This window comes from Poromitra crassiceps, assembly GCF_964638095.1.
Source record: "Poromitra crassiceps genome assembly, chromosome: 3".
Lineage (NCBI taxonomy): Eukaryota > Metazoa > Chordata > Actinopteri > Beryciformes > Melamphaidae > Poromitra > Poromitra crassiceps.
In genome coordinates, this window is record NC_139625.1 from 22,753,222 (window position 1) to 22,780,624 (window position 27,403).

Consider the following 27,403-nt stretch of genomic DNA (forward strand, 5'->3'; position numbering starts at 1 on the left):
AGAGTCTGCTCATTCTGTCGAGAGAGGACCAGGGGAACCAGAGCAGAATGCCAGAGTCTGCTCATTCTGTCGAGAGAGGACCAGGAGAACCAGAGCAGAGTGCCAGAGTCTGCTCATTGTGTCCAGAGAGGACCAGGAGAACCAGAGCAGAATGCCAGAGTCTGCTCATTCTGTCGAGAGAGGACCAGGGGAACCAGAGCAGAATGCCAGAGTCTGCTCATTCTGTCCAGAGAGGACCAGGAGAACCAGAGCAGAGTGCCAGAGTCTGCTCATTGTGTCCGGAGAGGACCAGGGGAACCAGAGCAGAATGCCATGGCTTTCTGCAACATTTGTGGCTTTGTGAGCAAGGCACAGAAATCCTGGCAAACACTATGAGACTGTTTCCTATTAGGCAGCTCTCATGTGTTTGTGTGTGTTACTAACTATACTGAACAAAAATATAAATGCAACACTTTTGTTTTTGCTCCAAAGTTAATAGGAGGGCAGATGTTTTGCCCCCCAGCCCCTCCCCACCCAGCCCCACCTCCCTTTGATTGATTTATGACCCCTCCACTATTTTTCACGAGTTGAAATGAAAGATAAGACTTTTTCTATGCACACAAAAGGCTTATATAAAGGCACATTTTGTTCCCAAATTTGCTTAAATCCATGTTAGTCAGCACTTCTCTTTTTCCAAAATAATCCATCCACCTGGCAGGTGTATCATATCAAGATGCTGATTAAACAGCATGGGTGAGATGACGCCAATTTTCATTCATTTTTTTTTAATCAAGGTTTATTTTCAAATTTTGATAGTAGAAGGCATTACAAGACAACATGAACTGAACATTGGGCTCATAGCTCCAGTACCCCTCCCTTTCACCACCCTCCCACCCCACAAACCCATTAAAAAACAACAACAACATATTCCCACCCCACTTGGCAAGAGACATCTCAAAAGCGTTTGCACTGGAAATTACTTTCCCACATACATACTGATACATTCACACACACGGGGGAATGTATAGGTTACGCATATAGGTTACCCACATAGGTTACGCTAAAACCACCACCGCAAAGCGTCCTACCTGTAGTTGGCCAGTCGGCAGGAAAGTATCACGGGACTTCACGAGACTTGGTGACCGAGATCACGTTTGAGGTAATTTGATCCCTGTGAGAGTCCAGGAAATGGCCTGGGGCGAAATATCACTCTGGTGGATGTTGAGGGATCACATTATTATGATATGTGGCGAAAACGGGAATAAAAATAGCTATTTAGATGCAGGAAAGACAGGCTCACACTTGGCCCCAAATCAGCTCCATTTTACAACTGACTTGGACGCTAATGATCTCAAAACAACGCTAGGACGGCCAGAAACGCCGCGGACATCGCTGGTGAGTGGTCAAATCATAATTATTGCCAGGAGATGGGTCCAGGTTAAAAAAAAACGAAATTCTCCTTTAACATTACTGCTGCGAGGAGCCGATGGCTGTACCCGGTCGGCATTTAACGTTAGTTACAAAAGAACGTCGACAGTGTTTTCTCACTGCCAGTAGTAGGGTTTGACCATTGACAGATATCTAGTCCGACCGGTGTGAGCACAGTCAGCGCTCCCGGTCCTCGCTGCTCGTTAAGGATTTCCAATAGGCGTTATTCTGATAAACTGGTCACATATATGTTACGTTCTCACCCGACAAATATTAAAACTTTAAAACAGTTTGGGGTTTTTTTTAGCTTGAAAACAGCTTTTTGGCAAGTCTAAATGACTGCGTACTCTACTTCCGTGTTTAAAACCGGAAAGACGATTACGAAATGATGTCATGCAGAAGCGTCCTTGTATGGGCAAAGAATAAGGTGAATAGGACGAATCAGCGTGACGTCACTTGCCACCCAGAAATGCGGAACCCCGCGGCAGTTAATAGTAGCCTATGAGTTGTGCCAAACAAACGTTAATATCTCAAAAACTATACATCACATCACTTATATTTTGACATTCTGAGTGAGAGCAGAAGTAGCTCAAGAGTTTGATGTATAATATATACATGTCGTGTTAAAGTTGTGTGAACTGTCGCAGATTTTAAAATGTAAACAGAGTTAGCCGGCTAGAGTCAGACACTCACCATTGCGCCACTTGGGCTCCATAGCGTTCTATTGCCGTTGCCACCCAGTGCCGCGGTTTGTTTACAAAAATGCTGCTTGGCTGATCCCTCATATAGGCTACCTAATTATGGTTAGCAGGCCCGGCTCCAGACCCAAGTTACAGAGGGGGCCTGCCCCTAGCTTGGGGGGGCCAAGCTACCTAAGGGGGGTCCGGGGGGATTCTGCCCCGGAAGAAGATTTTGTACATTTTAAAGTAAAATTTGTCAACCTGGTGCATTTGAGAGCAAAATGAAGAAGCTAAATCTATGAAGAACTACACACATCTCTAATGTGTTGTGACTTTATAAATAATTAGGCCTAAACAATTAATATTAAATGTATTTACACATTGTGCACAAATTGCATTCATTGTGACAAATTTACAATAGTTAATATCCAGCCAGAATCATTGCAAATGGATGTTCAAAGTAACAGTTGGCAATAGCATTCAGTTAATCAATGCCTAATGACAGCCAGATTCCGTTTTAAACTTTAAAACAGAAAAACGGAAAAACGTTTTTAGCCAAAAAAAAGAAAGAAAAATATTTGGGGGCCAGTTTGGGGAATGGGGGGGCCCGGCCCGGTCAGGCCCCCCCCTAACGCCGGGCCTGATGGTTAGGCTATATAAGTACAATTATTTATTTATTGTGGCAATAATATTAAGTAGCCTATATTAGCCTACTGTATTTTTGATATGTCTAATAACCGTAATAAGAGGCAGCCCAGCGCTGCAGTCCAAATGGGGGCGCCATGATGGAGGACAAGCCCACCACGCTGCTGTCTGTCAGCCTGTGTGGAGGGAGGCAGGGGAGGGACGAGCCTCGTGCAGGCAAGAGGAGAGTCGCTGATTGGCTCCCCGGTGGATATAAATACTGGCAAATGGCATTCCGCTGGCTCAGAGCAGCTGGACCACCGAGAGGAGCAGATAGGCTGCAGGCAGACAGGCACTGAGACCACCGCACCGCATCTGTCCGTCCGTCCGTCCGTACACACGTTCTACTCTCTCCACTGGACTCGCTTTTTTATCCAGACGCCACTCAATGAAGGAAAGACGCCCCTGCCAGAAACTGTCTCTGAAATCCGGTGGCATGGAGCCCAGTCAGAGCATCAAGTGTAAAATAGTGGTGGTCGGGGACAGCCAGTGTGGAAAGACCGCGTTGCTTCACGTGTTCGCCAAGGACTGTTTCCCAGAGGTGAGACACCGCAGTGACTGTGAGCTGTGAGCTTGTGAATGTGATATTATTGTTATTACACTGTAGTGACCACACAACACAGTAAACTAATAATGCATGGATGAAGCAGTTCTAGCTAAATGATCTTATGTAGAGACTGAGTTTCTGTTTCACTGATTTTTCAGTAGCCTAATGATCAAGGATAGCAAACTTTTTTCAGTGTTATTACTATGGTTATTACATCATTATTGTTATTATTATAAATGGCAGCAATAGTTGTAGTAGTGATATACAGTAATGATTATAGTTGTGCAGCCAAATCTCGGGTCACTTTGACCATTTTTCAAAAGAGATAAGAGTACTACAAACTTGATTTCACTATAGGCTTGCATCTAAAGTGTGCTTTCTTCTGTGTGTCCTTCAGAGCTACGTCCCCACGGTGTTTGAAAACTACACAGCCAGCTTTGAAATAGATACAAAGAGGATTGAGCTCAGTCTGTGGGACACCTCAGGTAACCACATCTGATCACCTGTCTATCTGTCTGATCTATCTGTCTCTCTGTCTCTTTCATTTCAAATGCATGTCATTGAGTATAGTCTATTTGAATGAGATGTAATCTGTTCTGGGGCCATGTCCGGACATGTCGGTCACTTGCCCAAACCCCTCACTGACTGACCTCTCTCAACTCGCATTGTATTCTATTGCGGGTTGGATTTGCATGCAACTGGATTATCAGTAACTGGATTATTCAGTGGAAACTTCTTCCATGTTAGGCTATGCCTTACTGGATCATGAGTTGTTCCTAGTTCCTACAAGACAAATATCACAGGTTGACCCCACATGGAAACATTTAAAAGGAAATAGGACGATTCTTACATGTACAGTATGATGCAGAAAAAAAGCCATGAATCTTAAAAGAGTGGATTCTAAGTAAAGGGAAATTCTTATAAAGTGGGCAGCTGAACAGAAGTCGTATTCAAAAGATACACCTGGAAACACCTAGGAACATAATGGAGACGTGGAGATTGGAGAACATTGCATTTCTGCCTGTTGGTTTAGCTGAGTGCAGCAGCTCCAGTTCCAGGGGGTCCCCATCAAATTGATGAATTGTTCAACATCACCATTATTTATTTAATCTGCAAGACGCTACATGTAATGCAATGATAGAATTTAGAAGAACCACTGTTGTGATTATAGTCAAAAAACACAAATAGTCATGGAATTCTGGACAAAATCATCTCTAACAATAAAATCTTACTGTAACGGGGGACTTGTTCATGTCCCGAAACAGCTGCTGTGTGCCTGTGTGTGTGTGTGTGTGTGTGTGTGTGTGTGTGTGTGTGTGCATGTGTGCGAGTGTGTGTGTGTGTGCATGTAAACAACCCCACTCACCCATCCATCAATGTGCCCAGGCAGTGAATAGCACAGCAGTCAGGCGTGAGTGAGGCGTGTGTGTGTGTGTGTGTGTGTGTGTGTGTGTGTGTGTGTGTGTGTGTGTGTGTGTGTGTGTGTGTGTGTGTGTGTGTGTGTGTGTGTGTGATGGGCGGGGACAAGCCGGCAGCCAGCTGTTGCGGGTCTTTGGCCTTAAATTCCACATTTCATCTGGATGTGGAAGTAACTTTCTCATGCGTCTCGACTCTCGACTGGCATGGAACAGTTTTCATGAAACAGAACACAAGCAGCCTAACTGCATTTGTATCATTTGTATCAAATGCATGATCAATGTTACTACTACTAATACTTCATTCTACATGATGTTATTCATTAACAGTATGCATCTGGAGTCAATACAATTATGTACAATATGTTACTATAAACTCACTATTGAGCATCATAGACACACACTATACAATTAGGAATATTATAGTGATATCACGCAGTAGGAGACAAAAAAACATAAAGTACAATATGGTCACTATAAGCAATTGAATGCTATTGACACGCTGTTAGACCCGGGAATGTTATGAATATCATAAAGTACGTAAGATAACGATTACTATAAACTTATTATTAACTAACTCGAGCACCATAGACAGACTATAAGTCCCTATAGGACTATTATATCGCAGGAATGAAAATCATAGTATGATACAATCATATTAAACGTGGGTAACACAGTCAAGCTATAAGCCTTATAGGAATACTGTAAATATATCATAATAGATTTAAAAAATACTAAAGTAAGCCTAGTTTGCTACAGTATAAACTCATTATTGGATTTTCTTCCTCCAGAACAAATTGAAACAAACGCAATAACAGAAAAAAGGAGTGCAAGTTTCAAATTCTTTCTTCACTACAAGATGTGTGTATTGTTGGGGAGTGCACAGAGACGAGAGCCAGGCACACAGACACTTTTATTTTATTGCACTAGTCTGCTGTCGACCAGGCATGTGCTTCATAAAACTGTGTGTGTGTGGTGGTGGTGGTGGTGGTGTGTGTGTGTGTGGGGGGGGGTGCCTATTAGATCAGTGGACCTGAGATAGAGCAAACCCCCCATCTTCTTACACACACACACACACACACACACACACACACACACACACACACACACACACACACACACACACACACAGCGTATGACTGATTGATTGATAGCTTTTGGCTTGGCTGGTCCCTTTGTACCAATGTCCATCAGCCATGCTGGTCCCATCGATCCCTTATCTCCAGAGGTGTGTTGTGTGTGTGTGTGTGTGTGTGTGTGTGTGTGTGTGTGTGTGTGTGTGTGTGTGTGTGTGTGTGTGTGTGTGTGTGTGTGTGTGTTTTGGGGGGGCGGGGGAGCGGTCAGGGTTTCTGACCCCCAAATACAAAGGCAAGGACACAGAGATGAAGACACATGGCAAGCCATTTTAACATTTAATATCTAAGTTTGGCTATCCAGAATGACACGTTACAGATAGCAACGTCACTTTGACTAGTCCTAATTACATTGTGACTAGTTAGAATTGTCATTCAAGAAATCTATAACGTCTTTCTTCCTAGTCAAAAGGAACATTTCAGATGTCCACAATGACATTCTTCCTATAGGGCGAATGACGTCACTTTTGCCATTCATGTGTATGGGGTTTTTCATTGCAGATATCTGCCCACTTCAAGACATCTACACCTCATTCTGACCAGTTACAACTGAATTTAACATATCTCAAAAGGACAATGTCCATATCTTGAACTGAAGGATATGAAATAGGATAGGAATTGAAAGATATATGCAACTGAATTGTGGGTAGCTGTAATGAGAAACCCCACACACATGAATGGCACAAGTGAGGTAATTTGTCCTAGGAAGAATGACGTTGTGGATATCTGACATCTTCCTTTTGTCTAGGGAGAATTGAATTCTGGATATCTGCAGTACATAATATCCAGTCTAGCTGTTAGATGTTAAAACGCTTGGCTTGCCATACACACATTCCCATCCCCCCTCCTCATACACACCTACCTACACTGCGGTGGGTTTGTCTTTGTTTGGCAGTGATCTGTGAGTGGCCTAATGAGTGTGTGTGCGTGTGTGTGCGCGTGCGTGTGTGTGTGTGTGTGTGTGTGTGTGTGTGTGTGTGTGTGTGTGTGTGTGTAAAAGGGAGGGTGGTGGGTGGTGGCAGCAGTAATTCAGGTCATTAAGGTAAATGCCTGGCAGTTGTATTGCATTCCATTTGCCCCCCTCTGCCTTCTCTCCGCTAGCCTAGCTTCCTGGCCTCGGGTTGGGCTCCTCCCCCTCTGTCTCCTCCCATCACTCTGTCTTCTCTGCTAGCCAAGTAGCTTCCTGGCCTCGGGGTGGGCTCCGCTGGGTCCCAAGCTCAGCCTTTGATCCTTCACACGTCTTTCACCAACAGAGGAAATGGCTCGCGCTCTCTGTCTGTCTACCGGCACGTCTGTCTCAAGCCTCTGCAAAGGATGCTTTGTTAGAGAGTCAGTGCAGGTACACAGAGCAACCAGCGGACAGGAACCGGCAGTATACAGCAGCAGCTACCCTGCATGAAGCATCTTAATGTCTTTTTCCTAAAAATCCACTTAAGATTGCCTTAGAAAAATACACAAGTTGCACAAACTTGCCTACTTATTTAAATAGGTTCCCATCCTTATGTGCTAAGTCAACCTAATTTGTTAACATTGGTTCGGCATTGCGCAATCATCATTATAGCAATGACAACAACAAAAAACGTGGCAACAAAAGCAATGAAAAATACCCTCCTCTTCCTCAGAATGTCAAACAGTAAGAGGTTCAGGGCAGCCCAGATGACATGGGCAGATACTGGTCTTGGGGCAGATCCTGGTCTTGGGGCAGATAGTGGTCTTGTGGCAGATCCTGGTCTTGGGGCAGATACTGGTCTTGTGCAGTTTTGAGAGCACGTTGCATGTGCTGCCTCCACCCTGATGCTAGACCGCTTAGCTATGGAGCTTTTTCATGCACTCAGTAAGCTCCCCCACCACGCGCGCACACACACACACACACTGTGCCCCCTCCATTCCACTGCCAGCAGCCATTGTTGCGTCGGATCACATTTCTGGGCTCAGCGAATTGGAGCTGCATGTCTGGCATTCCTCAGACTAAAGGTTGCTACTTCCTCCTCCACAAAGACCCCTATTGTCCACACCACACCGGGCCCGCATCCTTAGCCCAGCAAAGGAGAAGTGGCGTGTTTCACTAAACCCCTCGTTAGGCCAAAGGGAAATTGAATCACTGTGGAATTTGCCGACTGATGAGAGCCTTGAACCAAACGCAGTGTTGCACTGCGTGACGAGCCATCTAGGACAAGTGGGACCCTGGAGAAGATTATTATTGACTTCCTCTACGTTAGTGTTACAGAATGGCTTTCTGTGTGAAGCTGGGACCCAACACTTAGGTATCATGTTTTATGACGCGCTTGCAGGCCTCCTTCCTGCCTAGCATTAACATGCATCTCATATCCGGATTGTGTCTGGATATGATTAAGCCGGACTCCATTTACACCTGACATCAAGATGTCTCCGGGCTGACACGACACACCTCGTTTCACCTGCTCTGCTCTCCACTTACAAATATCCTGCCAATCTAGTTTCATCAATATGTTAACTGTCTGCCTGATTTGAATGCACTCTTGGCTGAAGCCATTAAAGAGCATGGTGCAGGTCATTTTATTTATTTATTTATAGTTAGGACTCAAGATTCCTATGAAAATACCCCCCCAAAAACTAAAACTAAATTAAAACATGCCCCCAGGGCAGAAATATGGAGAAAAAGGTGGCATTATAATGCACATGCTAAAAATAAAAATAAAAGCCATCTGGGCAGAGAACACCTGTGACGTCACTCGGGTTACTGTACTTACTGTAATAATAATAATATACAGTCAATGTGTACAGCATACCAAAAAGGCAACTGTTTACTTTCTGTTTAGCGATAATTATCCTATTTGTATGATAATCTACCACCAAAAACAACAATTTTTACCCTCTGGTCCGATAATTTGAGACTGCCCAAAATGCATTTCGGCATTGACGGGAGAAGAGAAAACTCTGCTCCGCCATTTCCCCCCCTAAAGGCAACTGTTTACTTTCTGTTTAGTTTAGTTAGTTTTAGTTCTGTATCTATGGTTAATATGGCACTTTATGAAGTTTTTAATAGTTTCAGTAGTCAAACGTAACTAGTTGATCCCCAATATGCAATCGGTTTTTCAAAATAACACCTATTTGGAAATATAATTTTGGAGAACCAGCCGACCGACCATCTCAGCTCAGAATGCTCCAGAATGGTCTCAGGCGGATAAGTATATCGTCACGGACGGACGAGGGAACGTTTATTGTTTATTAAAAACCCCACGGTGTTATTGCTCGATTTGCGGGTTTTCATGCGCGTGTGCCAGCTGCCTTACAAAAACAGTCTAGATGCAGCTACAGTATGTGTGTGGGGAAAAACAAAAAGCAAAAGAGAATCCTAATTGCTACATAAAATTAATGCAATCCCACATATTAATGCAAAGTGGTCTCTAACCTGCACCATGCTCTTTAAGTTCATTTCCGCCATATGTGGACCAGAGAGCACACTTTGTTAAGACGGCCAAATGTGTCATTAACAGATTGATGATCTCCGGTCGGTGTTGGCTTGGTTGAGTGCTTCGGGGGATGTTCTTACTGGATCAGATTCCAGTCCAAACCCAGGTGGAAAGGGGAAGGGGGGGGTCTATGAGACTGCCTGAGATGAGTATGTGCCCAGTTGGCTTCTTATCTGTCCAGGCTGGTAGCTTGTTGTCACACATATTGATTTACCAAGATGTCTTCTTGCCACCTGAGTTAGCTTTAGTAAGCTTTAGTTAGCTTTAGTAAGCTTTAGTTAGCTTTAGTAAGGCCGTGAACAGATAGGAACAGGATACAAAGTGCAGCTATTAGCATTACTGGTGACGCGGAGAACAAGAGCTCAAAGAGTGTAAGGCGGCGCGCGCGTTGGCATGAGCCGGCTAACCCGAGCAACAAAGTGGGAAATGTTGAAAATAAAAACGGACTAGAGAAAGTTAGCGATTGCTCCGCTTGTTCTTGGGGAAGAGGATGAGGCTAAAGTTAACAAAACTGTAAAAGGGCTGCTTGTGAGCCCCTCTGGGCACTGCTAACCTCTCCTCTGACATTGACCCGAGGTTAAAAGTACAGTTTGAAGAAGACGCGCGCCTCCTGCCACTACTAGACCATCGAAAAAGTGCCGTCGCGTTCAAAACAGTGTCGTATGTGATCGCTGGCTGCCCAAGATGTTACGTTTCGAAACATGAACTTAGTGATAATGAGTGAAGCACCAAGAAACACGGTAAGCCCTCTAAGATCTCGACGATGAGATGACCCTCAATGGTCACTGCAGCTGCTCTAACTGACACTGGCTGGCCTGTTAGTGTGTGTGTGGAGCTCTCTGTCTCCGCCTGTCTTGGTGGAGCTGACATATTTTGCGCCTGCTGTGGTTTGTCGTCTCCACAGGTGTCCCTGAAGGCCACTTCAGCTCAGCTATGTTAACCATGCCGTAAATCAGCCAGGAGCAGCTGGCTCTTATTGTGCTTGTGTGTCCGCCATGCGCGTCTGTGTGTGTGACAGAGTGGATTCCCATTGGTCAGTGCGACATTTTGGCTAATAATAATAATGAATAGGAGCATAATGAGATGTCGTCGCTGGACGGTAAACAATGACGGAATGAGGCGGGATGTCCGCTCTACAGCGGAAACCCTGAAATATCGTCAATCTGTCCCAGAGTCATATTATTTGTAGAATATCCTGGGATTTTCAGGTAAATTCAGCATTGGGGAAGATCAGGGAATTTGACAAGTAAAGTCAGGGAAAATCAGGGAATTTTCCAAATGGGTCACAGAGGAATTCATGTAGCAGAAATGTGTTTTCCAGTTTGGATCACACGTTCATGACATTAGGTGGTGCTTTCCAGCCCAACTGTTATCCAAACCAGACTCTTTGCTCCTTTTAGAAAAACAACATTAACAACCAGGAAGGATTTCTTTTCATGTCATGGGAAAACTCCCACTTAGTCATGTGGAATCGGGAAATTTTGCATCAGGGAAGTATTGCATTGTCCAATCCAATTGTGTCATACTGTATCATGCCATGTTGTAAACGCCTGAGCCTGAGTGTATGTGTTTGCTGGGAAGTAGACACGAGGAGTAACAGCAATATGTGAACAGATGAGTGTGTGTGTGTGTGTGTGTGTGTGTGTGTGTGTGTGTGTGTGTGTGTGTGTGAGAGAGAGATAGAGGGGGGAGAGAGAGAGAGAAGAGTGTGTGTCTATTCCTCCCAGATTTAGAGACCCTGTGGGAGAACAATGACAGGAGCTAATTAGATGACAGTCACCAGGTCTTTGTGTGTGTGTGTGTGTGTGTGTGTGTGTGTGTGTGCGTGTGCGTGTGCGTGTGCGTGTGCGTGTGCGTGTGCGTGTGCGTGTGCGTGCGTGCGCGCGTGCGTGTGTGCTCTCTGGCCCTGGGATTTCCTCTTATCTTTCCGGTTGGCAGGAAGGCGACCTGGAAGCAGGGTTAACTCTCAGACACAGTCCGCCTCCCGCATGCCAAACGCGGCTACAACCACTCCGCTATCAACGGCAGAGGAGAAGGAAAAACGCGCTCGGTTAAAAGTCTTCTGAAAAACCATTAACAGAGCCGACATATAATCCGTGATCCTCAGTGGAAGTTTATACTGCTGAGGCTTTTCAGGTCTGCATTTGTACTTAGAGGATATCCTAACCATCGTCAACACTCCACTCTCCCAGAACAGTAAAAGACACAGGAATAGGAACGGACACGTATCGACGACGTCAAGCTTCACAGCACATGCTGACACACACATGGTGCGCAGGCAACAGGACCTCACATACAGTGCAAAGGAAGCTAGTCGTATGGGTTTCTTTACATGTGGTCGATAGTAGTAATGAATTCATTGCGAAACGTCGAGCGATTCCACAGCTTTCCCTCTTCTTTTTCCAGTCGGTGGTTCCAGGGAGCGAGGGCTTAGAAAAGCTCTCAACTTTCGGGATGCGGTTGTGATTGATTGTGAGGCAGCCGTGCAAAATGGGAGATAAATTCTTGCGGCGGAGCCTGCATTCCTCTCAGCCTTGTGCTTCCTCCTCTGCTATGCGGCTGATAGCTGTTCACCCCCTCCACCCCGATCCGCTAAGCAAAGTTTCTCAACTCTCGTGTCGGTGTCGACGATCTTACGCCCTTCAGATCCAAAGTGAAGCAATCGATAAACATGGAGGAATGTTAAAAACAACTGGGCGAGATGCTTGTTGTTCACGTCTGAACACACTGTTATGTTGAGATCATTGGTCAAACAAATCTTAGATGTCCCTGTCCTCATCGTATAAGCCATGTTGAATTATACATATTTCTGTCTTTGAAGTCTTTGTATGGCACACAGATGAGTTGTATCCAGGATGGCCTGAGTGTGTGTTTACATTAGGTGAGGTGATGCTGTGGAATGTATGCTGGAGGTGTTATGGACAGAATGGATATGGCGATTTAGTGTATGCAAAAGAGGTGCACACAGTGAGTGTACACAGTGGTTTCCATTAGAAACGCTGGTTGAACCTTGCTGAACGTGGCCCAAGTCTGGAAGGAAGTGTGGACTGTTTCAATGGCCAGAGTCTCTTCCAGGGTACGCTTGATAAACAGTGTCGTCCCCCAACTAGACTGTTTAGATTAGATCTGTGTGTGTGTGTGTGTGTGTGTGTGTGTGTGTGTGTGTGTGTGTGTGTGTGTGTGTGTGTGTGTGTGTGTGTGTCTGTGTGTGTATATGCGCACGTGACAGTGACTTCCTGGCTTTTCTCTGGATCCGAGTTTGGAAAGGGACCTCCCAGGGGCTTCCTTCAGTTACCAAAAAACAAAATTCCCCAGATTCTTGGCAGCGGGGTGGCGTGTGTGTGGTCAGCTCTTGCTAGTCACACTGACCGAGACTCACCTTGACACGAGGCCGTAGACACTGCCTCGCCAACGACGTTCCAGCGGTGGCAGGGATGGGGGGGGGGGGGGGGGGGGGGCGGCAGGGGGGGAGGGGCGTCTCGCTCACACATGGTTTCAATTTGAGGGCGGCAGTCATTCCCTCGCCCTGCGCCCCATTGAAGTTTTCCATCTCTCCGAAGAGGATTTCTGAAACAAGGAATCCTGTCATAGTCAGCATATTTTTCCAGTGACGTCGTTGCGGTATTTGTTTGTGTTTTTTCACTCGGGTTGCTAGGGATTCTGGGTGAGCTTGGTCTTATCCTGCATTCACGTCATATGGTGGAACAGTTTGACGATTAAAGGCAATGACTTGGAAGCCTTCCCAAACTCATTTCAAGACATTGAGACACCCGTTTCTGTAGGCTTTAGTTGCTCCTGATCATCTTTTTCATACTTGACACTGATGATACATTTGAGCTGAAGTTTTACAGCCTCCAGTGTCCACCACAAACCAACAATTCCAGCAAGGCATTGTTCGTTTTATTTGAAATTAATATACAATTCCACAAACTTGTGTACAGGTATTTACTTGTTGGTGATGTCAGAATACAGGAGATCGGAAAAATCAGGGTCCATGCATCACCAAACCAATGTAGCATTTGCAGCTAAAAGCTGAGGTGAACAGTATTTTCAAGTAGGATGCTCATATCTCCCAGCTTTCCATGTGACATGAATGCACCATCAATCACGCTTTCCCCTGCAGTCCTATGCCTGGTCTGGTAAGATAGTAAAGTAACAAGAGAGATTATTAAAATTGGTTCTGATTGGCCACTTCAGTGCGATGCTCCAGGCCTCAGGACTGTCAGGACAAAAGCTCCATTTATTATAATATTAAAAATTCAATACAAATGGGAAAAAGTTGTACTATGCAGAGACTGTCTGAAATATTTTAACCCAGACCCAAGTATTTGTCACACTTTCTATTCCTGTGGGAATCCACGTTTTTACTCACAGCTTGAAGTTTATTTTTTTAAAGTCACGTTTTTAGAAATTCTAAAATTATCTAATTTAAGAGTGAATTAAATCAGGAAAATGTCTTTGCCGCAATTCGCCGTGTGGTCCTTTGGTGTGTGAGGGAACGAATTAAGCTGCTTTGACAGCAGAGAGACACCCATGGGGGGAGCAGTTGAAGGGATTTGTGCAGGCCAGTAATGATGAATTTACAAGGACAGCCCAAAAGCTGGGTCACAAAGATGACTTGTGACGTAGTGAGACTTGAGAGATCCTTACGTAATGACTTCAAAGTCCAATCGGCCATATTGAATCCGAATATCCCGCTATGGCATAATGTCAATTCCACACCACAAACGGAACTCAGTCCAACCCAAATGATTCCTTTCACACTGTCTGTCACATTGAAGCCTGTTGCCATAACGTTTCTAACAGTTGTCTTTCTGCTGTTTCAGGGTCTCCGTACTACGACAACGTCAGGCCTCTCTCCTACCCAGACTCTGACGCTGTCCTCATCTGTTTCGACATCAGCCGCCCAGAAACCCTCGACAGCGTACTGAAAAAGGTTTGTTGCTCTTCATTCATTTACTCCTCCATCTTTGGTGTTTTTTCCTCCAGCCTTACGTTAATCCTTTCTATTCAGCCGAGAAGTGATAATCTAGGCATGCTGGTAGTGCAGCGGTAGCTTTCCTGCCTACCAACATGAGGGTCACAGGTTCAAGCCCCTGTGTTACCTCCGGCTTGCGTCCATACAGGTACAATTGGCCGTGTCTGCGGGTGGGAGGCCGGATTAAGGGTATGTGTCCTGGTCGCTGCACTAGTGCCTCCTCTGGTCGGTCAGGGTGCCTGTTCGGTGGGAGGGGAACTGGGGTGGGGGGTAGCGTGATCCTCCCACGCGCTACGTCCTGCCGGTGAGACTCCTCGCTGTCAGGTGAAAAGAAGCGGCTGGTGACTTCACATGTATCGGAGGAAGCATGTGCTAGTCTATAACTCAGCAGAGGGGGTGGAGCAATGACCGGGACAGCTTAGTAGGGGAATTGGACAAGTATCGGGTAGAAAACGGGTGGGGAAAACTGGAAAAAACTTGATTAAAAAGAGGAACAAAAAAGAAGTGATAATCAGGCCTTCGATATTAAACTGAATAAAGATCTCTATTGGTCTTAGTTTTTAAAAGCTCCTTCTACTGGATTAGTCAAAAGTTGAAGTCTATGGTGGAGAGATGTTTGTGGAGGTTCAAACCTTGTGATGTGAAGTTACACTAAGCTGGGGTGGGACTGGAAAATCATCTGGGAAAATGAAGGGATAGAGTTCTCCCCTCCTTCCAAAACTAAAACTGTTGAGGTGTTCCTGAGCGAGACACTTAACCAGCAATTGCTCCCATGGGGCTGCTTGGTGGTTAACAGGAGAAGACTGTGGTTGTACTGGTCTGTTAATATGAAGCAGAGCTCTGCTGAAAAAGAGCACGATAGGCAGCATATTAAGTCTTCTGATCTATGGATCTTTCAGGCGTTGTAACCCTCTGAGGGCCATGTTGGAGGTCCTCAGCTCTGTGAACAGCTGATTGTCAACCAAACACAACAAATAGACTAATGTCTAATTTCTGTTCTGTTTGTCACTGGGAATGGATCATTTCACCATTGATACATGCAATCAGTTTTATGTTAAGAAGATGTCGCCTTGTTAGCTAACTGGCTGGTTATCTATCACTGTCCCGCTGATTTGATTTACACACATAGCTATGTAGTAGAAGCCAACATTAGTGGCTTTGCTAGCCTAAAGCAAAACAATAGTGATTCTTCTCAAGCTATATGTTGAGTGTTTTGGAGTGACCCACAGTTGCAAATTAATCCACCTTATCAGACTATTCGCCTTTTTAGACAATTTAGGCAATATTTGCGTAAAACCAGTTCTCAAGTGGACCTCCCTGATTGTGCCAGACATGGTTGCGAGGAAATTTGTGACAACAACTGCAAAAGCCTCTATAAAAGTGTGGTGGTAAAGCTGTGTGTAGCCCAGACTTAAATGCTTTGTTTCAGTAGGCATGTAAGATGGAGTGTCTAGACCACTGGTTCTCAACCTGTGGTATGGGTACCACAGGAGGTACGCGGAGCTCCCTCCCTCCCTGTCCATACCTGCCTGTATAATCTTTGAGGTGGCACTTGGTGTAAAAAGGTTGAGTCGTCTGGTCTAGACCATCAGAATTAGCAGCGGTCTAGACTTCTGGTCAAAAGGTGGGTGTGTGCAAAAGCGACTGTACAGAGGCAGGGGCACTTCCTCCTTCCTTTTTAAAGCCGATCCCCTGACCGACCCGCCAGCCTGCCAGCCTCAGATTAAGTCCACAAGTGAAATAGCAGCATAGATCCCAGACAGAGCGTGTATTGTTGTCAGGGAGGAAACACACGGATTATTTTGTACTTCCTCTCTAGAGTTCAAAGCGTGACGGCCCACGTGAGGGGCTCGAGGAAGTGGCAACTTTAACCTTTGTACTTGAATGGATCATATCATCAGGGTGAGAGGGATGCAAATGCTGCTTCTGGGATCTCATATCAGGATCTTTTCAGACTGGCCACCACACATAGGCTGTTTAATGTACATTTCATTAATGTTTTCCCATCTGACTACTTAGGGACACAAGTATTTTGAGTTCTTGATCATGTTTGGAATATTCTGTTTATTCTTTTTCATAGGGATATTTGTCATTTGGCCGACACAGGAGAAACAACCTGTCCCAAATATGACCTTCATTGTGATAGGAAGTATTAGCCAGCATTTGGTGCTCTTCTTATGCTCATTAGTGTACAAAAGATTAACTTGGTATTTTAACTTAAAATATCTTTGGGACTCATGCTTAAAGAAACAGTTCACCCAAAAATGAAAATTCTAGACGTGTTCGGAATGGTTCACTCATTCACCCACTCACTATTCCCCATGTAGTGTTTATCCCAATAGTGAACTCAAACTCAAACTAGTTTTGGACACTACCTCACTCTTCTTCTCCTTTGGTAAGCACAATTGCATTGCATTGTGGTATATGGGAGAAATGTAGAGTACATTCGCTGTTCATTAGAAATGGCAGTGCATTGTGGGCATTTTATAGTGGACTATATAGTGAATCAAATTAACAGTTGAGAATTCTGACACTAGTACAAAATGGCAAACACTGTATATAGTCCTCTATTTCCATCATAGGGACCGGTTTCAAACAGGGCTTCTGTCTCACCCTCATGCCAGTTTAGTCATGCCAGAGTAGATGATGACAGAATTTTCATTTTTGGGTGAACTGTTCCTTTAAGCCAAGGCACCGTTTCCAAACATTGGCCCTTAAATGGCCCCACCCTTTTTTTGTGGTTTGTGGGGAAAGTTGAGCTAAATGGTCATCTTTGGCTAATATTACATCTTTATCGGAAACGTTTGTCCTTCATGACTGACAGCGTGTGTCCTTCTTTACAGTGGAAAGGGGAGATCCAGGAGTTTTGTCCCAACACCAAGATGCTGTTGGTTGGATGCAAGTCAGACCTGCGCACCGACCTGAGCACATTGGTGGAGCTGTCCAACCACAGGCAGACACCGGTCTCTTATGACCAGGTATGCTGTTTACAGGTGTTTCAATCATGCTGAATAATAATACCTCATTCAGCGATAAGAAGAGTTATAGACATCCACTTTGGAGACCAAATTTCTGCTGGATGTGTATCAGCTAGTATTTCAAGTATACAATTCTACTAATCGGTAACTTTGTTTTTTTTAATATAATGGATTAATCGTTTAGACAAATATTTTTGAAAAAATTCAAACATTCTTTTGTTCCAGCTTCTTAAATGTGAATAATTCTATGTCAGTAAACTGATTATCTTTGGGTTGTAGATTGTTACAAAATCTAAAAAATAAAATCTAAAATAAGCGTTATTTGCAGCCCTATACAACTGATTACATAATGTAAAATGTCCTTATTTTAAGCCACCATCTTGAACTAATGATGTCAATTATAATCCATAGTGAGTTTTGGAACACGAACAATACACCAGCGATTTTTAACATGCTGGATATCTAATTTGGCAAGGAAGCTCTTGTGGAATGAAACAGGAAACAACTGAAGTCATTCATGAATAACTGCTCATTGTGTTCTAGTTTACCTCATTGATCCCTAGGGGAGGGAAATCATCACTGCTAGCAAGAGTAACTTAACCCTGGCTTAACCTCTTGATCACCTTAAAGGATGGGTTTTCCGTGGGGAATATGAATATATATTAAATCTCACGCCCCTAAGGTTTTCGAATCCGTTGAAATTTTTGAAATTGGATATTCACTGCCAGAGATATCAAGCATCTCTCACATATTTTTTGGGCCAGCCGACGCGTTTCGCGTCATCTGGCCTAAGTCCGCCTTGCGGAAGTCGTGCACCTATGAACTACAACTGTTGTTGGCCATGGTCCCGCCTCTAGAGGTCCTCCACGCCCCTTCAGAGGCCTTGACCAAAACAAAAACGCAGCCATCTTTCCAACCGCCTAGCCTGCTGTAGCTAATATTAGCTTCCCATAGTTCCTTGCAAAGAGACCATTATCTCGGGAACGGAAGCACTAATCGACACGGGACTGGCGGCATTGGAAAGCTCGTCAAATTTTACATCTAGTAGTAGGTGGGTTGAAGTAACGAAATCAACGCTGAGCAATGTACCCGTTTTTACACATTTTTACAGAAAATAGTTACAACATCAGATGCGCGTAACTCCTACGAAAATGCCTTAAAATGCATGAAATTTTTTTTATGAAGACATCTCCCGACATATATACTACCGTTTACATTTGGTGCAATTTGGAGGCAATTTTATTTTCGATTTATTTCTTGTTCTTTGTATATTTCATTGTCGAAGCCTTCTTCTTCTTCTTCTTTGAGTTTTATGGCGGTTGGCAAACATATATGTGCATTACCGCCACCTACTGGAGTTTGATATCAGCCAAATGCCTGAGGGGTGGGCATAAAAACGAAGGCCACGCGAGCCCAGTGCATTGTGGGAAATGTAGTATTTCGAGTCCCCGCACCCGCACCTCCCCCCCACCACCCCCCCCCACACACAGAGTGGATTTCGGTTGATATCTCTGTGAGTAAACCTCCAATTTCAAAAATTTCAACGGATTCGAAAACCTTAGGGGCGTGAGATTTAATATATATTCATATTCCCCACGGAAAACCCATCCTTTAAGCACACGGCTGTCCTCTTCCCTCGCAGGGTTCCAGCATGGCGAAGCAGATCTCGGCGCCCTACATCGAGTGCTCTGCCCAGCAGTCAGAGAACAGCGTCCGGGACATTTTCCACGTGGCCACGCTGGCTTGCGTCAACAAAAGCAACAAGAACGTTAAGCGCAATAAGGCCACGCGATCCACCAAGCGGATTTCACACATGCCCGGTAGGCCCGACATGGCCGGTGTGGCCTCGGACCTCCGGAAGGACAAAGCCAAGAGTTGCTCGGTCATGTGATCGATCAGACTCAGACTGAGGGGGCTTTAGAGGGTAATGGAGGACGGAGTGCAGTGCAAGCAGGACGTCAAGGCGTTAAGGGGCCCTTTCCTGCACGCTAAAGGCCCCTTGCTTGTCCTGAAACAGGCTTTTATAGGCTTCAACTCATGTACATGTTACAGTACTGGAATACCCTGCACCAATGAACACAGACTCTTAATATGTAGTAACTTCCCAGTCCCTCCGGCCCCCCGCCCCACCAGAAAAGGAAGCTATCTGTCAATGGGCTTGACTCCTGGCTCCTGGAAGTGATGCACTTCCTCTGGGAGGATGAAGAGGACGCGGTTGAGGCTTTCCGCACCAACAGGACGTGAGCAGGGGAAGTGATGTCACCAGGAGTGGCTCGTGTCTAAAGGAAGGGCATGAGAACATGTAATCGCTTTAGTAGGAGTCGAAACCGGCGGTGGGGGTTCGCTGACGTCGGCTATCCCAAGTCTCTCTGCCTGGGAAAGAAGACGTTGTTTGTGCCAGGTTGAAGGCTTATGCACCAACTGTCACTGTGGTTTTGAACTGACTCATTCTCACCCCTGCTCCTGTACATTTGTGTGCGGATGCGATCAGAATCGTCCGGCACAATGGAAACCTGTCTGTCATGTGCTATTGCCCCCCCACACCCCCCCCCCCCCCCCCCCCCCACATCATCGATGTTGTCAATATAATGTGAAATCATTGGTGTAACTGTATCATAGTTTTTATTTTAGCTACAGTACATCCTGATAACCAAAACAACAGAGTTGATCCTTGGAACGTACTGAATGTTCTGTGCCCATTCATTTCACCTCAGTGGCTCTAGCTGTTGAATGACTCTCTGGATCAGTGATAGACATGGTAATGCTGTACTGTACTGTGCATGCTGACAGCTTTGGGGACTCCCTTCTGTGATCCTGGGGTGCCAGTAAGGTTGTCCCCCGACTGTGGAAAACCTCAGTTGATTAATAGCATTTTGTCAGCAAATCCTCAAACAATGACACTTATCGTCCCCTTGCAAATATATGCATCAAAGAAGATGACTAACGCATATTTTAGCAATAACTGACCTTTAGTAAACAACACATTTAAAACCTCTTAAAACTAATAAACTAAAAAGCTTTAGTTGACTAAAGCAACACAATTGCGTAAAAGGAGGGAGTCCTAATGAGCTGAAAGCCACGTTACGCAGTAAAACACTTATCCACCGTAGCAAGAGGGCGAGAGAATGAAACCAACAATTGAGGCATTGTTTATTAAGCTCTGAAACATCTGACCCCTTGGCATTGCATTTCCCTGAAGTATGCTGTCACTGCTGTTGGGTCAAATCCTTACAACTAGCTTTTTTTTGGGCTGAAATTTGAAATGACATTTTAGTGTGTTTTAAACTTGTGTGGTTTTCCTCCAAAAAACAGTGCAATTGAGGAGCTGTTTAAATGTCAATGATGCACTTTTTACTAACTTCCACAGCTAAAAGTTTACTTGCAGCAGTCCAACTATTATCTTCCTGATGTGAGATCTTCATTTTCAAATATGTTGTTTTCCCCATGTACATTATCGTCCTTTCTTGAATGTTGATGTCACTTTCATAATTCCTCCTTACCATTGATGTTGCCACAGTATTTATTGAATTATATATTTTCCCTTTAGAATAAATGCAGACTTAATTGAAAATATGTGTATTTTCTGTTTCTTGCTAGTGCATAAGATGTGTTGATATACTGATGATATATTACTATAGAATAGAAAACACGGGTTGCGAGCACACTCAAAATCAATTAAAAACTCATTGGGTGCAGGGCAAGCAAAATAGTTCAGAGAAGAGAGAAGCTAGCACTCCAAATGTCTTTTCATGTGATTTAATTCCTCAAACCTGGGCAGCAGACAACGGACGTTTCAGTCAAAGACCTTCCTCAGCGTTGTGCTGTGTCAGGCAAAAAAAGACGGCTAAATGCAATCAAGCCGGACGTACAATCAATTAGTAAATAAAACATTTTACAACATAAAATATGCCTTACCAGTAGAAGCAAGGATCTGATTATCAAGAATTAGAAAAGCATTTAGAATAATAACTTTACAATAATCACAAGTACAAGTGTTGTATAAACAATTATACAATTAAAGTGTCCAAGACGGAAGTACTTCCCAATAAGGCTCTGTGTAAAGAACCTCACAATACCAAAACGTAGAATGGGCTCAAGTGCCAACCAGGGCTGGAACTTTGTAAGAGGAGGTTGGTTAACCTTACTTGTAGTAAACAGATAAAAAGGGTCCTATTGTTCTCAGTACAACTGATAGGATCATAAATACATTAGGAATATATCAAGAATAGAAAATAGATTTTTTTTTTTTTTTTTAAGTATTAAAGAAAACAGCTAAGAAGTAGCTCCTCATTGAGGCATTTAGGGTGTTCTGTTTGCAGGGCGTGAATCCAAAATGCCTCCCTTTGCAATAAAGCTCTGTCTCTGTCACCCCCCCCCCCCCCCTCTTTAAGGGGCCAACAGCCTCGATCCCCTGGAATCGAGAACACACATCATGCCCAAAATAATTAAAGTGTCTGCTAATTAAAGCGACTTCTCATCTTTGTTTCTAATGTTACTTTTATGTTCAGAAATCCAAACTTTTAGTTCCCTTGTGGTTTTACCCAATATTACTATAGAAGCCACACAGTTACATTCTCTTCCGTGCCAAAGTAGAATGCATTTTGCCAACATGTATTTTGGTTTATTTGAATTGTGCAAAGTCAGACATGTTTGCCTTTACCTAGGATGTCATGGTTAATGAAAATTAACTGACCTGCCTGGTTAAATAAAATGGGGGTGGTAGTAGTTTAAAGGTAAGAGATGCAGGCTTACAGGAAGGTTTTTCACTTTAAATCTCAGCTGGGAAAATATCAATTTTGCATAGTCATGCCTCCCACTCTGGCTCAAATGAAGCAGGTCTGAATATTCACATTTTAAAACATGGGATCACAAAACTTCACTGATCTAAAGGTGGAACTGACTGGTTCTGAGTTTGAAATAGGATAGGATCTTGCACAATGCCCCAGTAATGACATGTTTATGGGTTGTTTTCCTGGTGTAACAAGTCTCCATCGTTAGCTTAGCACCGCTACCTCTTTAGATCAATTAAATTAGTGAGATAAAAAAGATTTTTATTTGCCATAAGTAGAGTACTGCAGGAATGAGTCCGGAAGACCAGGATGCAAACACTTCCGGTTCCTTCATGTTGTTGGGATTTTTGTATGGGGGTTTTGATTAAATAATGCTTGAAATAAGGTCTGTGGTTAACCAAAGTTTATGAAACAGCAAACTTTGTGTTCATCAAATTAATCTTTACAAATGATGACCACTTTTATGATTTTTGAAGCGTAAATGTGTGGGGTTTTTTAATTGCGATTTTCAGGAAACGCTTCAAAAGTCATACACATTTGTGAAGATTCTATTACTGAACACAAAGTTCACTGTTTCATAACCTTTGTTAACCACAGACCTTATTTCATGCATTTAACCAAAATCCCCATACAAAAATCCCATTGACTTTTAGTCTTGGGAACCGGAACTAGCATGGCTAGCTGAGTTGGCCTACAAAAATACATCAGCCCCTGCGGTACTCCATACACCAGGTCGAGTGTCTAATGTTCTCCATTGGTTGTGCGTTGCCAAAATGCTTTATTTTGCTAGCTAGCTAGCTGTAGCACCGTTCTTGTTCCTACTACGACAGTAAAGGGGACCAGTGCCAGGTTTATAGGCCTAGTGAAATTTGACAGGTTCGAATTATGATGACAGCCCACAGCGCCTTTTTCTAACCAACTATTGTGTTTCAATTTCTCCAAACCTCCGACGTTGGAGCTGCTGCATGTGTCTAAGCAAGATTAGGAGAAGATGGGTGAGGAAAGTGTATTTAAACTAAGTCAACTGCTCTCGACTTGACACTTAAATCCCCCACACAACTCACATACCGGTATACATACAGACTGTTGCTGTGGAGTATGAAATAGGTTAAAATAGTTTTACACACGACAGTTTTATATTATGAGAAAGTTTCTTCACTGCCAAAGAACAGGCTAGAATTTTCAGACGAAGAAATTGGACTTGAATCCTTGACTGGCTGACATCTCCCTCAAAGGCAGGCTTTGTAGCAACTGAATGGGACAAAAGGCTCTCTTTAAATCATTTTGCCATAGACTCGTCTCACTAGAAAGCGGTGATATATTCCCTGGAGGCTCCAGTGCATGCAAACTGTTTTCCCTCAAACAGCGCGCCTATACATCATGTACCGACTTCATCACATAGGAGAGATCCGGCCTGAAAGTGTCATCTATTTCTGATGACAATGTGAAGGCCGGAGATATATTGGATTGTCAGGAGTGGGAAACGTGGCTGTCAGGTGAGTAATAACTGTCTGTCAGAGGTGACAGATGCACGTCACTGAGGCTCAAAAGGCTAGAATTCTGGCTTTTCTAGAAGGCAATATATGGGGCCAAAGTCTAATGAATTGTAAAGGAAAATCACATTCCTCACCTTTCTATAGTAAAGTTTAATTTCTTACATTTCTAATTGGACTGATATATGTTTTGTCATATTATTTGAAAGGATTAGATAATGAAATGAGGGAGAGCACTGATGAAAACCAGATGTGTGATATAAACCAGGGGTGTCATATAATACCGGTAATACTATACATTTACTTATACTTTGGTTCATCAATGATCTATAGTAAAAAGTTTATAGCTCCCTATGTTATCATGTCTTTTCCTGTTTTGTTTTGTCCCATCTCTCCATGTATATCAATCCTGAACAAAATTCACCCTAAAACATTTTTATTTTCCTGTCTCTAGTTTTATTTCTCTCATAACTGGCTAAACAGACTAGTGTTGTGGTACTCGAATCCAGGACTCAGACTCAAGTCCGAGTCCTGGACTCATTTTCAGGACTTATGACTCAACTTGGGCTTGCACTGATGACTCGGACTTGGAATCAGAAGTTGATGTTTATATTGTTTATATTTCACTCTGATTATAGCAATATGTTGAATTCAACAGCTATTTTACCAATGAAAGTAGCTAGCTGTGTATGTTTAGTTTAGTTTAGTTTAGTTTAGTTTAGTTTAGTTAGTGGAGTTAAAATCCAAGTTGAAAGTTCTGTGTTGTTGTCTTGAATCCAGACAGTATAAGTTCTCTGGGGGTTGTTGAAAGGCATTCTGGGAAATGTAGGAAATCACAAACTGAATTAGGAGTAGACGAGGCACAACAAGGTAAATTGGAACCCTTAATCACAAAATAACAGACTGATGATATTTAACAGTGTAAGAGGATCTGACAGATCCAGATCTCTCTCCTTTAAATCCAAAGTAGTCTTGCGTAGCGCACTATGCCAGTGCTGGAGAAAGGTCTGGCTTTGTATAAACCAATCACAATCGTCTTAGGCGGGGCTAAGCCCAGGATACAGCGACGTTTGCCCTTGCAAAGTCTCGAGAGGAAGTTGTTTTGGTGGACATTTCTTTGTATGTGAGGAGGTGAGTCCTGTCATTAAAATGGCTAAAAGAAAAGAAAACGCCACATAAAACAGTAAAATATATGTCAATGTTGACTATGTGATACAACTTTTACTGATAAAACATAACTTGATCATCGGTGCCCATAGATAGCAGAATAGCTTTAGCTATTAATAGCAGAAGGGGAGGATAATTGCATCTGAAATCAACGGGGCCAATGACAGCGCTTAGCCTACTGTTGAGTGAGACTAAATCCAATTACAGCAGCACAGATGTGTTGGTGTGGCGCAGAGCAATCCACACGCTACAGTACGTGTCGCGGTTGGATTGGTTAGGTGCCATGTTTGTCATTATGTTTGAGCGGGTGATTGGCTGAGGCCTGACTTGAAGGCGGGCCTACCTGGCACTCAGGGGTGATTTCCAGCAGGAAGTGAGGAGGCGAGTGGAGCTTGGCAGAACGCCACGCGGACACCGACCTAAGCTGGACCCCAAACCAGAGATAATGGCCTAACTAATGTACTATTGACTGTGTAACTGTCAAACACCGTAGATGTTGTTCAGTGTATGTTACGTGTATTAATCGTCTGCAGGTTGCTTCGGCAGCCACGTTGTGGATCATAGCCCAAGAGCAACCGACTGTGCTTTCGGGACCTGAGATCTGTGCTGAGAGCTATGGCTGCCGAGGAGAGATGATACCAGACCGCCTGGGGAAATACAAGCACACTCTGCAATGGAGGTATATAGTACTGCTCAGTCGTCTGCTAACGTTAACTCAAACAAGCTTTTTTGTGAATTGTCCGGCTAATGGGCTGGTGCACGGGCCTTGAGACCTAGACAACGACACAGAGTTTAATAATATGTCAACTATTCACTAGCTGGGGCACAGTGACACGCTAGCATTTAGCACGCAGCTGTGCTTTTAAATGTATCATTAAAAGTTGAATCAATTGAGCATTATCGCAGAGTGAATGGCTATTGACCGACACAATAACTCAGAGTCGTTTAACCTTCATTCTAGCGCTGGGTCCAGACTGTAATGGAATTTAGCCTGACCCAGATAGTGTGTAATAAGTAAGGAATCCCACTAAAGCCTGAACCCAGCCCTAACACTTCCCATGGGTGGGCTGAGCTGGCAGAGGCCTGTAGTCCGCCCGCACCCTGTATGTGTCATACAACGCCCCACTTTATCCAGCCATGTTATATAAGTTTGGGATGTGAAATGAGCTAACCCATTGATGGCAGATGTGCTGTGAGTGATTTCCACCGCTCTCCCCAGGTTCTGATCCTATGATTTGCAGCTGTTCACACACGCCAAACATGTTTTCTGGTGTTTTCAAATAGGCCTGTGTGTGGTGGCCTGCAAAAAACAATTACATTTTTTGACATTTCCATAAAATAGAAACTCTGTCCTGTAACTTTTTGAGTGACTAAAGATAGCTCTCTCAAATCGAAATTTATGAGTAGTATTTTAATCTGTTTCAAACATGAGAAAAATGGCTTTAAACATGCCACAAAACATTCTGTTTTCTACAGTGGCATTCCACTAAAACCATAAAAATAGATATTTTCCTTTTTGTTTTATGAAAATAATTATTCACTAGATGTAGGCCTACTTGTATACTACAGACGGAGATGAAAGTAACCAAATCACTCAAAATCTCAAAATACCAACTTGTTTTTCGACCTACTTTGGCTCATTGCCAACAATTCTCCCAGACCACCACACATAAATATCATGTGAATCTCGCTCACACACATAGATGCACCTCCAACCTAATTCAATTTAATAAACGATATTGAGTGGAGGTTTTGGTGAAGCTGCTTAACTTGGCAGATGTGAAAGGCTAATTAAAACATGCGCGCATGCGCGCGCGCATGCGCGCGCGCGTGCGCACGCACGCACACACGCGCGCGCACACACACACACACACACACACACACACACACACACACACACACACACACACACACACACACACACACACACACACACACACACACACACACACACACACACAAAGCCCCAGGCTGGCCAGCAGTGGCGTTTATCTGAAGGAAATGTGACAACCAGCCAGTCCTATATCAGCACATGTGAAAAGCCTGAGCTCCATTGTAGCCTTTGTCATCTAATAGTCACAAAGGAAAGAAATGATTTGAAGGAAAGACAATGGTGAATCTGCTCATTGTATGCGTCTGCTTATGCAGGATTTCTACGCCATTCATTTGACGGCTGACAAACCGTGTCCATTTAAAAATAGCTGGATCAGGCTGCCATTCTTAAACTGACATATATTTCTTCGTTTTTTATTTTTTCCAGATTTCCCCCCCATTTTCTCCCGAATTTTACTTGACCAATGCCCTGCTGCCCCAGTCGCTGCTCCACCCTCTGCCGATCTGGGGAGAGCCGTAGACTAGCACCTCCGACACATGCGCAGTTCTTTTCACCTGACAGTGGGGAGCTTCACTGGCAGGACGTAGCACGTGGGAGGATCACACTATTCCCACCAGTTCCCTTCTGCCCCGACCAACCAGTCGAGGCGCTAGTGCAGCGACCAGGACACATACCCTCAATCCGGCTTCCCACCCGCAGACACAGCCAATCATGCCTGTATGGGCGCACGACCAAGCCGGAGGTAACACGGGGGCACGAACCTGCAACCCTCGTGTTGGTAGGCAGGGAATCTACTGCTCCACTCAAGGGCGAATACCTGGTTTCACAAGTGGGGGGGACACAAT

The 27,403-nt window shown here is 44.1% G+C and overlaps 1 protein-coding gene across 1 annotated transcript; it reads left to right on the plus strand.

Annotated features, from left to right (window-relative positions):
* The first annotated feature begins 3,046 nt into the window (after window positions 1-3,046).
* On the plus strand, window positions 3,047-20,826 carry rnd3a (Rho family GTPase 3a). The gene is made up of 5 exons (XM_083634444.1): window positions 3,047-3,312; window positions 3,716-3,803; window positions 14,145-14,254; window positions 17,140-17,274; window positions 18,917-20,826. Exons 1-5 carry the CDS (start codon window positions 3,160-3,162, stop codon window positions 19,163-19,165), a joined length of 735 nt encoding a protein of 244 aa, XP_083490570.1. The 5' UTR covers window positions 3,047-3,159; the 3' UTR covers window positions 19,166-20,826.
* The last annotated feature ends 6,577 nt before the right edge of the window (window positions 20,827-27,403 follow it).